This window comes from Ambystoma mexicanum, chromosome 4p (genome assembly GCF_040938575.1).
Source record: "Ambystoma mexicanum isolate Mex_15411 chromosome 4p, UKY_AmexF1_1, whole genome shotgun sequence".
Lineage (NCBI taxonomy): Eukaryota > Metazoa > Chordata > Amphibia > Caudata > Ambystomatidae > Ambystoma > Ambystoma mexicanum.
Genome location: NC_090927.1, coordinates 110,178,820 through 110,192,955, shown reverse-complemented (window position 1 = coordinate 110,192,955; position 14,136 = coordinate 110,178,820). Strand labels below are relative to the sequence as shown.

The following is a 14,136-nucleotide window of genomic DNA, read 5'->3' as shown; positions in this document are numbered from 1 at the left end:
CTATCTTTGTGAATGCCACGTGCGAAGAGAAGAAACAGGAGAGGAATTGCTATCTTGGTGCATGAGATGTGGGAAGAGAAGGAACGGGAGAGCAATTGCTGTCTTGGTGCATGCGATATGGGAAAGAAAGTGATGATCGAGGAATTGCTACCTCGATGCAGGAAATGTGGGAAGGTAAGCAAAGGGGGAGGAATTGCTATCTTGGTGCTTGAGACGTGGGAAGGTAAGCAAAAGGAGAGGAATTGCTATTTTGGTGCATGAGATGTGGGAAGGTAAGGAAAAGGAGAGGAATTGCTATTTTGGTGCATGAGATGTGGGAAGGTAATCAAAGGGAGAGGAATTGCTATCTTGGTGCTTGAGACGTGGGAAGGTAAGCAAAAGGAGAGGAATAGCTGTCTTGGTGCATGAGATATGGGAAAGTAAGTGATGATATAGGAATTGCTACCTCTGTGCAGGAAATGTGGGAAGATAAGCAAAGGGAAAGGAATTGTTATCTTGGTGAATGAGATCTGGGAAGGTAAGCAAAAGGAGAGGAATTGCTATCTTGGTGCTTGAGATGTGGGGAGGTAAGCAAAAGGAGAGGAATTGCTATCTTGGTGCTTGAGATGTGGGAAGGTAAGCAAAAGGATAGGAATTGCTATCTTGGTGCTTGAGATGTGGGAAGGTAAGCAAAAGGAGAGGAATTGCTATCTTGGTGCTTGAGATGTGGGAAGGTAAGCAAAAGGAGAGGAATTGCTATCTTGGTGCATACCACGTGGAAAGAGAAGAAACAGAAGAGGAATTGCTATCTTGGTGCATACCACGTGGAAAGAGAAGAAACAGGAGAGGAATTGCTATCTCGGTGCATACCACGTGGAAAGAGAAGAAACAGGAGAGGAATTGCTATCTTGGTGCATGAGAAATGGGAAGAGAAGGAACGGGAGAGCAATTGCTGTCTTGGTGCATGAGATGTGGGAAAGTAAGTGATGATATAGGAATTGCTACCTCGATGCAGGAAATGTGGGAAGGTAAGCAAAAGGAGAGGAATTGCTATTTTGGTGCATGAGATGTGGGAAGGTAAGCAAAAGGAGAGGAATTGCTATTTTGGTGCATGAGATGTGGGAAGGTAAGCAAAAGGAGAGGAATTGCTATCTTGGTGAATTAGACGTGGGAAGGTAAGAAAAAGGAGAGGAATTGCTATCTTGGTGCATGAGAGGTGGGAAGGTAAGGAAAGGGAGAGGAATTGCTATCTTGGTAAATTAGATGTGGGAAGGTAAGGAAAAGTAGAGGAATTGCTATCTTGGTGCTTGAGATGTGGGAAGGTAAGGAAAAGGAGAGGAATTGCTATCTTGGTGCTTGAGATGTGGGAAGGTAAGGAAAAGGAGAGAAATTGCTATCTTGGTGCATGAGATGTGGGAAGGGAAGGAAAAGGAGAGGAATTGCTATCTTTGTGCATGAGATGTGGGAAGGTAAGGAAAGGGAGAGGAATTGCTATCTTGGTGAATTAGATGTGGGAAGGTAAGGAAAAGGAGAGGAATTGCTATTTTGGTGCATGAGATGTGGGAAGGTTAGCAAAAGGTGAGGAAATGCTATCTTGCTGCATGAGATGTGGGAGGTAAAAAAAAGGAGAGGAATTGCTATCTTTGTGAATGCCACGTGCGAAGAGAAGAAACGGGAGAGGAATTGCTATCTTGGTGCATGAGACGTGGGAAGAGAAGGAACGGGAGAGGAATTGCTATCTTGGTGCTTGAGATGTGGGAAGGTAAGCAAAAGGAGAGGAATTGCTATTTTGGTGCATGAGATGTGGGAAGGTAAGGAAAAGGAGAGGAATTTCTATTTTGGTGCATGAGAGGTGGGAAGGTAAGCAAAAGGAGAGGAATAGCTGTCTTGGTGCATGAGATATGGGAAAGTAAGTGATGATATAGGAATTGCTACCTCTGTGCAGGAAATGTGGGAAGATAACCAAAGGGAAAGGAATTGTTATCTTGGTGAATGAGATCTGGGAAGGTAAGCAAAAGGAGAGGAATTGCTATCTTGGTGCATGAGATGTGGGAAGAGAAGAAACGGGAGAGGAATTGCTATCTAGGTGCATGAGACGTGGGAAGGGAAGGAAAGGGAGAGGAATTGCTATCTTGGTGCATGAGACGTGGCAAGGGAAGGAATGGGAGAGGAATTGCTATCTTGATGCATGAGACATGGGAAGGAACGAGAGAGGAATTGCTATCTTGGTGCTTGAGATGTGGGAAACTAAGCAAAAGGAAAGGAATTGCTATTTTGGTGCATGAGATGTGGGAAGGTAAGCAAAAGGTGAGGAAATGCTATCTTGGTGCTTGAGACGTGGGAAGGTAAGCAAAAGGTGAGGAAATGCTATCTTTGTAAATGCCACGTGGGAAGAGAAGAAACGGGAGAGGAATTGCTATCTTGGTGCATGAGACGTGGGAAGAGAAGGAACGGGAGAGCAATTGCTGTCTTGGTGCATGCGATATGGGAAAGAAAGTGATGATCGAGGAATTGCTACCTCGATGCAGGAAATGTGGGAAGGTAAGCAAAAGGGGAGGAATTGCTATCTTGGTGCTTGAGACGTGGGAAGGTAAGCAAAAGGTGAGGAAATGCTATCTTTGTAAATGCCACGTGGGAAGAGAAGAAACGGGAGAGGAATTGCTATCTTGGTGCATGAGACGTGGGAAGAGAAGGAACGGGAGAGCAATTGCTGTCTTGGTGCATGCGATATGGGAAAGAAAGTGATGATCGAGGAATTGCTACCTCGATGCAGGAAATGTGGGAAGGTAAGCAAAAGGGGAGGAATTGCTATCTTGGTGCTTGAGACGTGGGAAGGTAAGCAAAAGGTGAGGAAATGCTATCTTGCTGCATGAGATGTGGGAGTTAAGGAAAAGGAGAGGAATTGCTATCTTTGTGAATGCCACGTGGGAAGTGTAGAAACGGGAGAGGAATTGCTATCTTGCTGCATGAGATGTGGGAGGTAAGGAAAAGGAGAGCAATTGCTGTCTTGGTGCATGAGATGTGGGAAGGTAAGGAAAAGGAGAGGAATTGCTATTTTGGTGCATGAGAGATGGGAAGGTAAGCAAAAGGAGAGGAATTGCTATTTTGGTGCATGAGATGTGGGAAGGTAAGGAAAAGGAGAGGAATTGCTATCTTTGTGAATGCCACGTGGGAAGAGAAGAAACGGGAGAGGAATTGCTATCTTGGTGCATGAGACGTGGGAAGAGAAGGAACGGGAGAGCAATTGCTGTCTTGGTGCATGTGATATGGGAAAGAAAGTGATGATCGAGGAATTGCTACCTCGATGCAGGAAATGTGGGAAGGTAAGCAAAAGGGGAGGAATTGCTATCTTGGTGCTTGAGACGTGGGAAGGTAAGCAAAAGGAGAGGAATTGCTATTTTGGTGCATGAGATGTGGCAAGGTAAGCAAAAGGTGAGGAAATGCTACCTTGCTGCATGAGATATGGGAGGTAAGGAAAAGGAGAGGAATTGCTATCTTTGTGAATGCCACGTGGGAAGAGAAGAAACGGGAGGGGAATTGCTATCTTGGTGCATGAGACGTGGGAAGCGAAGGAACGGCAGAGCAATTGCTGTCTTGGTGCATGCGATATGGGAAAGAAAGTGATGATCGAGGAATTGCTACCTCGATGCAGGAAATGTGGGAAGGTAAGCAAAAGGAGAGGAATTGCTATTTTGGTGTATGAGATGTGGGAAGGTAAGGAAAAGGAGAGGAATTGCTATTTTGGTGCATGAGAGGTGGGAAGGTAAGCAAAAGGAGGGGAATAGCTGTCTTGGTGCATGAGATTTGGGAAGATAAGCAAAAGGAGAGGAATTGCTATTTTGGTGCATGAGATGTGGGAAGGTAAGGAAAAGGAGAGGAATTGCTATCTTTGTGAATGCCACGTGGGAAGAGAAGAAACGGGAGAGGAATTGCTATCTTGGTGCATGAGACGTGGGAAGGTAAGCAAAGGGAGAGGAATTGCTACCTCGATGCAGGAAATGTGGGAAGGTAAGCAAAAGGAGAGGAATTGCTATTTTGGTGCTTGAGATGTGGGAGGTAAGGAAAAGGAGAGGAAATGCTATCTTGCTGCATGAGATGTGGGAGGTAAGGAAAAGGAGAGGAATTGCTATTTTGGTGCTTGAGATGTGGGAGGTAAGGAAAAGGAGAGGAAATGATATCTTGCTGCATGAGATGTGGGAGGTTAGGAAAAGGAGAGGAATTGCTATCTTTGTGAATGCCACGTGGGAAGAGAAGAAACGGGAGAGGAATTGCTATCTTGATGCATGAGATGTTGAAAGGGAAGTGAAGGTAGCGGGATTGCTATCTTGGTGCATGAGATGTTGGAACTGAGGTGAAGGTAGCGGGATTGCTATCTTGGTGCATGAGATGTTGAAAGGGAAGTGAAGGTAGAGGAATTGCTATCTTGTTGCATGAGATGTTGGAACTGAGGTGAAGGTAGGGGGATTGCTATCTTGTTGCATGAGATGTTGGAACTGAGGTGAAGGTTGGGGGATTGCTATCTTGGTGCATGAGATGTTGGGACTGAGGTGAAGGTAGGGGGATTGTAGCATCAGGACGTGTCACATTAAAATATTCCCCTGAGCATACAGGACCCCAGAAGAAATATCCAGAAAGCATCTGGGCAATACATAGCCTTGCTGTGCATGCAGATATGCAACCGCGACTCTAATGCACATCCTGTGGCATTGTGTGACGGTTAAGCCTACCTGGAAGACGGTCAAAGTAGAAATCAATGATAACATAGACTTACAAGTCCCCAATAACTGTGGTGTCGTCGTGATAGGGAAGTAGGAGGGCTTGAAGAACGTTTCCCACATTCACAAGGGGTGGTCCAAAAGGGTAATAATTCTGCTATCATGCATCCTAATATTAGGGTTGTGGGAATCCATAGCCATCCTGTCAACCGAAGCCTAGAGACTGTCAGCCCAAACCTCCATCATTGATAAAAATGGGAGCCATTATGTGGGAATTCAAATCAAAGAGTTCACTCACATAGTGCTGAGTCAAGATATTACCACCAGACACACGTGTACAAAAACGATCTGAAACAACAAATTACAATTTTCAAACCGAGTGGAAATAGGAAAGGTATTCAATCTAATTGATTTTGCGGCCAAATTCCTACAGTAGGTACTATGGACTATTGCCCGTCTATTTATAGATGCAGGGTGAAAGGCCCACCCTGAAGATGTTTGCAGTGGATGCTGTTCTTTGGGGGAATGGATCCGGAGGGCTTTGAAGAGATGCGCAGTGGCTCTGTGAAGGATATGACTGTTGCCTTTTGAGAATGGTAGGCCCCTGAGATCAGGAGGTAGGCGTGGAAACAAAGGGTGACATTGTAGAGCGGGTCACATGCGTGTGGGCGGAGAGTCGAACTGAAGATCCTAGAGGAACTGTGGGATGAGGGTACCAGAAGGTGCCACATCTTCACAGACCACCTCCATCAGTGAGAGTCCCAGCCCACTTAAAGCCAGGGACTCTTAGTGGGGTAGGGGGTTGACCCGTGATCCCTGGAGTAGAGCTGGTATTACTCTAGGCTCGGAGGCATGACTCAAGAATATGCAGCCTTACTTTGCATTTGCAGCCCAATTTGAACTCTGATTTTGACAATACAGAATAATGTACCTCCAAGGATAGATATGAGCAGCACTTAAGTCACAGAGGGACTTGTGGTTAGAGAAAGCATGACTACAAAAGTGGGGTGCTTTACAGATACACAGACCTGGTTTACCCTTAGGAGGTCCTGGACAGGGGATACATTATTCTTATAACACCCAACTGACTGTTATAAAGCCTTAATGCTAGACATCCAGAGTGCACTTCTGAAGCACAGACCAGCTGTAGTCTAGGTTTGGTTCCAGGTAGGCTTTATTTCACATATGTACAATCTGCACAATACTCCAGTTACTCTTCTTATATTTACAGCACGCGTGCACATGGACAGGAACATGTGAAGGTATAACATTACTTATAAAGGAGCTGACCCACCGGCCATCCATTCAACCCAGCTCAGGCCCGCAACTGACACTCACAGAACATTCACCCACAGATCCACCCAACATTCTCCTGAGCTGCATTCATGCACCAACATTCTACAGCAAGCATCCAGGCCAGTGGCAAGACAAGACTACACTACAACACTGACAAGTGGTATTCTAAATTTGAAGCAGTATGTATTCGTGTCAAAGTTAGTGAAATGACACTGTGCTCACAAAGGCTATACTTGCATCCAAGCGCTTTTCCTTAGCGTGCCCTTCCAAGGGGACGAGGCGGTCTCCCATCCACTTTCCATCAGTACATGGCCACTGACATCACAATGCTAGGATTATGATACAATTAGATAGTCACGAAGTAGCAATGGTAGGATCATTACATAACCTGCTACTCATGTTGTCACAATGATAGGCGCATTATATAATCTGCCAGTAATGATATTGCAATGATAGGATCATGCTATAATGTGCTAGTTATGATACTACAAGATTATGAAATAATTGGATAAATAAACTGTCACGGCACTACACTATAATATAATCTGCTAGTGACAATATCGCAATGCTAGGATCATGATATAATCTGCTAGTGACAATATCGGAATGCTAGGATCATGATATAATCTGCTAGTGGCGATATCGCAATGATAGGATCATGATATAATCTGCTAGTGGCGATATCGCAATGATAGGATCATAACATAAACTGCTTGTGGCGTTATCGCAATGTTAGGATCACGATATGATCTGCTAGTGACGATATCGCAATGTTAGGATCGTGATATAATCTACTAGTGGCGATATCGCAATGATAGGATGGTGATATGACTAGCTATGACATCAGAAGTGTAGGGATATAGTATACCCTGCTCGTTTTGATGTTCCAACCCTCTGACTATGATGTAATTGGCTAATAACGTCACAACAATAGGGTTATTTATGCTATGATCTGTTAGTTGCCATATAACTAAATGATTATGATATCATCTGCTAGTTGCAATATCACACCATAGGAGTATGACCTAATACATAGCAGTCTGCAATAACGTATAGAAGCCTGTAAATAATGTTATTACAGGCTAGCTCTGACATCACTACTAGCTTGTAAGAAAATGGCATCACTACTGCTCTGTAACCAGTTATTGCACTTCATTTGTGAGGTCACAGCGCCTGCCGCTTGAGCCGCCACAGAGTACAATTCCAGCTGCCGCTGCAGCGCTTTATCAACGCCGCGACCAGTTTTTCCAATACATGGAATTCTGTGACACTTTGCAGCCTTGCGGGACTGTTCATGGCAGTATGTTTATTGTGTGCACTGCTGGAGTTGAACACTTTTAAGCAAGAATCGAGCTGAATATCATTACGTGTCTTAAAGCACAAAGCATCTTTAAGAAGCATTGTATTCAACTGTTAACATGTTTTTCTGCAGCACATTAAAAGCAGCATGTTCGTTTTTAAGAAATTCAAACGGAATCCACATTGATTTTATTTATCAACTGTAAAACCTTTTTCATTAGATTAAGCCAGAGGCCAGGTGTTAAAGGGGATGAGAGTGTGGGCCATGTACGCTCGTCAAGTTACGATGTCATAGCGAGAGGACTGTGATAGAATTGAGTAGTTACATTATTACAACAGTAGCTTTAAGATATAATCGGCTAGATCAATTATCAGAACGTGAAGATATTAATACGAATGACTAGTTGTGATTTCACGCCAGGAGGATACTATAGGAGGCTAGCAGGGATGTCATAACTAGAGGATTATACAAATACTAGTGTGAATGAAAGCCTGTGTACACGGGCCAAAGTGCGTGAGGAGAGACATTTCCAGAGGGTTAATATATTATGTGGTTTATTTGTTGGTAACTCATGTTAATAGAAAACAAATATTTTGCAACAGCTTATTTCCTAAGGCAACAGCTCCCTCTAGCTGTGACAACAGGTGAAGCGGGCAGTCTCTACTGCGCATGACTGCATCGGACAAACAGTAGGACCACAATATATCCTAAGGCAACAGCTATATCCTTAGGCAACAGCTCCCTCTAGCTGTGACAACAGGGGAAGAGGGCAGTCTCTACTGCGCTTGACTGCATCGGACAAACAGTAGGACCACAATATATCCTAAGGCAACAGCTATATCCTTAGGCAACAACTCCCTCGAGCGTTGAGAACAGGCGAAGCGGGCAGTCTCTACTACGCATGCTGCATCAGACAAACATACATCTGGCCTTTTATTATATTGTATGATTAGTTTTATTAATCCTTGCGTATGTTATTCTAAGCTTAGCATTGTAAGAACGTTATTGCCTGATTATTACACCGTTGTTTGATTATGTGTTAAAGTGACACGGAAGCAGCTTCAAACCCTGGAGACAGACTTACCCGGCTGTGAACTCACTGCCTTCTGCCGGGGGCCTGAATCTGTAAAGAACACGTGAAAAGACTATCAATTTACCTTTTTCCTTAAAAAAAGAAGTTGATCATTTTTTATATTTTTATTTACTATGTATGGTCTTAACACAGAAAAAGTATAAATAACAAAATCCATATAACTACTAGGGTAAGAAGGGGAAAGGGAAAAAGGAGAGGAAGAGAGAAAAGAACAATACTGAGACCGAAACTGCACCTCCCTGAAGATTCACTCCAAGACCATCTCCAGAAATCTCCCCCATGTGTCTTGCAAATTTATCTGGTTCTGGAAACTTCTCCACTAGAGCTGGGATCCCAGGCCTAGCAAATAATAGACTTTGCTTTGGTTCCAGGATAGCCATAATTAATGCATATTGTGACTTGGAATGGAGTATATTTGAGTATTTGTCTGTCTTTCTGTTAACCTGGTTGGTCGACAAGCTAGGTCTTCGCAACACAAAGATGGCAGAGTATGCTTGCAGCCATCCTCAGGATAGCCGCACTCCCAGTTGTTTATTGGCTGGGACAAGAGTCCCGTGACCACCTTGGCCCACCTACCCTTCCAAGCACCCACCTTTAAGTGGCCAACAAACGCCACGAGGGGCATGTAGGGGCCATCAACCACTAGACCTGCTGTATTGACCAACCGGCTCTACCGTGAATCAAAATGTAGCCATGCGCAATCAGGCTCTTTTAGGCCCCCAGCTTCCCCTGCGACAGCCAGGCAAGACACACAACCCCCTCCCCCCCAATGCAAAGAAATCCAAGATGTCTGACTGGGCTGTTCCCCGGCCCCCATCTCCTGGAGCCCCATGGAGAGTATAGCCAATAGCCATTAGCAGGAATATAGGGGTGAACGGAGCAGTAGGCATCCACGAAGATTAAAACCCAGGTCCACAGACACCTCTGAAGCCATTAGCACAGAAACAGTCTCCCCTGATCCAAACTAGCTGAGATGCCTCTCTAATGGGGCTCCGTCAGCCCCTTCGTTGGATGGAAAGGACACGCACACGGAGCAGGGCACCAAATAAAGTCTTGCCATGGCACCCTGACTCATGGGCTTGCCCACACCACTCACGAACGAGTAGACTTCAGAAGACTGTCTCCTGGGAGCAGTCTGCTCAATGAAGCGTGAACTCTGTTCCAGAGAAGGATAATCCAAGCGAAATCTTTCCTGAAGCCAAGTTATTATCACATCAGCGAGCAGCCCGCGTTCGCCATGAGCAATTGAATACAGAAACCGCCAAAGCCTCACGTGCTTGTTGTAGCAGTCCAGACTGGTATATATGACCTGCAATGTAGAGAATTGTTTATCTTAGGGTGAGTGGAGTGACCAATTAAAACTGCAGACCCCAACTTCCATTATCCTCTCAGACGTGTTACTTGATGAATATCAATAAGACATGTTTAAAATGAAATATTCTGGACATAGTTATGTTCCCATAATGCTCTTTGCTTTTATGCAAATTGCCAGGATTGGGTTCAATGAAGAGATACTGTATTGCGTGACCTGGCCTGGGTCCACGCGCCTCGTCCTTGCCCACTCCTCCCCCATACCTCCACCCCTCCAAGGATGAGAGGGTTCCCCCAATACGTTTTTCCCATTTCCAGCCCTGGAGAAGTTGTCCTGTGCCCACCTTGCCCCACCTCTCCCACCTCTCCTCCCAGCCCCTTCCTCTACGGTGGCTTACAAAGGGCAGGGATTCCACGGAGCAGAAGGTCTGCACATGGATCACTCGCGCACTCTCCTACACCCACACTGACCATATCCCACCTGTACCACCAGCAGATCCCTGCATTCTAGCCCCATCACTGGACCCACACTGACCACACACTGACCATATCCCACCTGTACCACCAGCAGATCCCTGCATTCTAGCCCCATCACTGGACCCACACTGACCACACACTGACCATATCCCACCCGTACCACCAGCAGATCCCTGCATTCTAGCCCCATCACTGGACCCACACTGACCACACACTGACCATATCCCACCCGTACCACCAGCAGATCCCTACATTCTAGCGCCATCACTGCACCCACACTGACCACGCACTGACCATATCCCACCTGTACCACCAGCAGATCCCTGCATTCTAGCCCCATCACTGGACCCACACTGACCACACACTGGCCATATCCCACATGTACCACAAGCAGATCCCTGCATTCTAGCCCCATCACTGCACCCACACTGACCATATCCCACCCGTACCACCAGCAGATCCCTGCATTCTAGCCCCATCACTGCACCCACACTGACCACGCACTGACCATATCCCACCTGTACCACAAGCAGATCCCTGCATTCTAGCCCCATCACTGCACCCGCACTGACCATATCCCACCCGTACCACAAGCAGATCCCTGCATTCTAGCCCCATCACTGCACCCACACTGACCACACACTGAACATATCCCACCCGTACCACCAGCAGATCCCTGCATTCTAGCCCCATCACTGCATCCACACTGACCATATCCCACCCGTACCACCAGCAGATCCCTGCATTCTAGCCCCATCACTGCACCCACACTGACCATATCCCACCCGTACCACCAACAGATCCCTGCATTCTAGCCCCATCACTGCACCCACACTGACCACGCACTGACCATATCCCACCTGTACCACAAGCAGATCCCTGCATTCTAGCCCCATCACTGCACCCACACTGGCCACGCACTGACCATATCCCACCTGTACCACCAGCAGATCCCTGCATTCTAGCCCCATCACTGCACCCACACTGACCACACACTGACCATATCCCACCCGTACCACCAGCAGATCCCTACATTCTAGCCCCATCACTGCACCCACACTGAGCACACACTGACCATATCCCACCTGTACCACCAGCAGATCCCTGCATTCTAGCCCCATCACTGGACCCACACTGACCACACACTGACCATATCCCACCCGTACCACCAGCAGATCCCTGCATTCTAGCCCCATCACTGCACCCACACTGACCACACACTGACCATATCCCACCTGTACCAAAAGTAGATCCCTGCATTCTAGCCCCATCACTGCACCCACACTGACCATATCCCACCCGTACCACCAGCAGATCCCTGCATTCTAGCCCCGTCACTGCACCCACACTGACCATATCCCACCCGTACCACCAGCAGATCCCGGCATTCTAGCCCCATCACTGCACCCACACTGACCACGCACTGACCATATCCCACCTGTACCACAAGCAAATCCCTGCATTCTAGCCCCATCACTGACCATATCCCAAATGTACCACAAGCAGATCCCTGCATTCTAGCCCCATCACTGCACCCACACTGACCACGCACTGACCATATCCCACCCGTACCACAAGAAGATCCCGGCATTCTAGCCCCATCACTGCACCCGCACTGACCATATCCCACCCGTACCACCAGCAGATCCCTGCATTCTAGCCCCATCACTGCACCCACACTGACCACGCACTGACCATATCCCACACGTACCACCAGCAGATCCCTGCATTCTAGCCCCATCACTGCACCCACACTGACCACGCACTGACCATATCCCACCCGTACCACCAGCAGATCTCTGCATTCTAGCCCCATCACTGCACCCACACTGACCACGCACTGAGCATAGCCCACCCGTACCACCAGCAGATCCCTGCATTCTAGCCCCATCACTGCACCAACACTGACCACGCACTGACCATAGCCCACCCGTACCACCAGCAGATCCCTGCATTCTAGCCCCATCACTGCACCCGCACTGACCATATCCCACCCGTACCACCAGCAGATCCCTGCATTCTAGCCCCATCACTGCAACCACACTGACCACGCACTGACCATATCCCACCCATACCACCAGCAGATCCCTGCATTCTAGCCCCATCACTGCACCCACACTGACCACGCACTGACCATAGCCCACCCGTACCACCAGCAGATCCCTGCATTCTAGCCCCATCACTGCACCCACACTGACCACGCACTGAACATATCCCACCCGTACCACCAGCAGATCCCTGCATTCTAGCCCCATCACTGCACCCACACTGACCACGCACTGACCATATCCCACCCGTACCACAAGCAGATCCCTGCATTCTAGCCCCATCACTGCACCCACACTGACCACGCACTGACCATATCCCACCCGTACCACCAGCAGATCCCTGCATTCTAGCCCCATCACTGCACCCACACTGACCACGCACTGACCATATCCCACCCGTACCACCAGCAGATCCCTGCATTCTAGCGCCATCACTGCACCCACACTGACCACGCACTGACCATAGCCCACCCGTACCACCAGCAGATCCCTGCATTCTAGCCCCATCACGGCACCCACACTGACCACGCACTGACCATAGCCCACCCGTACCACCAGCAGATCCCTGCATTCCAGCCCCATCACTGGACCCACACTGACCACGCACTGACCATAGCCCACCCGTACCACCAGCAGATCCCTGCATTCTAGCCCCATCACTGCACCCACACTGACCACGCACTGACCATATCACACCCGTACCACCAGCAGATCCCTGCATTCTAGCCCCATCACTGGACCCACACTGACCACGCACTGACCATATCCCACCCGTACCACCAGCAGATCCCTGCATTCTAGCCCCATCACTGCAACCACACTGACCACGCACTGACCATATCCCACCCGTACCACCAGCAGATCCCTGCATTCTAGCCCCATCACTGCACCCGCACTGACCATATCCCACCCGTACCACCAGCAGATCCCTGCATTCTAGCCCCATCACTGCACCCGCACTGACCATATCCCACCCGTACCACCAGCAGATCCCTGCATTCTAGCGCCATCACTGCACCCACACTGACCACGCACTGACCATAGCCCACCCGTACCACCAGCAGATCCCTGCATTCTAGCCCCATCACTGCACCCACACTGACCACGCACTGACCATAGCCCACCCGTACCACCAGCAGATCCCTGCATTCTAGCCCCATCACTGCACCCACACTGACCATATCCCACCCGTACCACCAGCAGATCCCTGCATTCTAGCCCCATCACTGCACCCACACTGACCACGCACTGACCATATCCCACCCGTACCACCAGCAGATCCCTGCATTCTAGCCCCATCACTGCACCCACACTGACCACGCACTGACCATATCCCACCCGTACCACCAGCAGATCCCTGCATTCTAGCCCCATCACTGCACCCACACTGACCACGCACTGACCATATCCCACCCGTACCACCAGCAGATCCCTGCATTCTAGCCCCATCACTGCACCCACACTGACCACGCACTGAGCATAGCCCACCCGTACCACCAGCAGATCCCTGCATTCTAGCCCCATCACTGCACCCACACTGACCACGCACTGACCATAGCCCACCCGTTCCACCAGCAGATCCCTGCATTCTAGCCCCATCACTGCACCCACACTGACCACGCACTGACCATAGCCCACCCGTACCACCAGCAGATCCCTGCATTCTAGCCCCATCACTGCACCCACACTGACCACGCACTGAGCATAGCCCACCCGTACCACCAGCAGATCCCTGCATTCTAGCCCCATCACTGCACCCACACTGACCACGCACTGAGCATAGCCCACCCGTACCACCAGCAGATCCCTGCATTCTAGCCCCATCACTGCACCCACACTGACCACGCACTGACCATAGCCCACCCGTACCACCAGCAGATCCCTGCATTCTAGCCCCATCACTGCACCCACACTGAC

General features: G+C 48.6%; 1 protein-coding gene across 2 annotated transcripts in view; it reads right to left on the bottom strand.

Annotated features, from left to right (window-relative positions):
* Positions 1–14,136, bottom strand: part of TRIM54 (tripartite motif containing 54) — a 374,309-nt gene that overhangs the window by 27,399 nt on the left and 332,774 nt on the right. The window contains exon 9 of one of the 2 annotated variants that reach the window (XM_069605492.1): positions 8,375–8,413. The exons of the other annotated variant lie outside the window; for it this stretch is intronic. Within the exon in view, the coding sequence (XP_069461593.1) occupies positions 8,375–8,413 (39 nt within the window). The remainder of the gene's footprint in view (positions 1–8,374; positions 8,414–14,136) is intronic. 2 annotated transcript variants of the gene reach the window in all.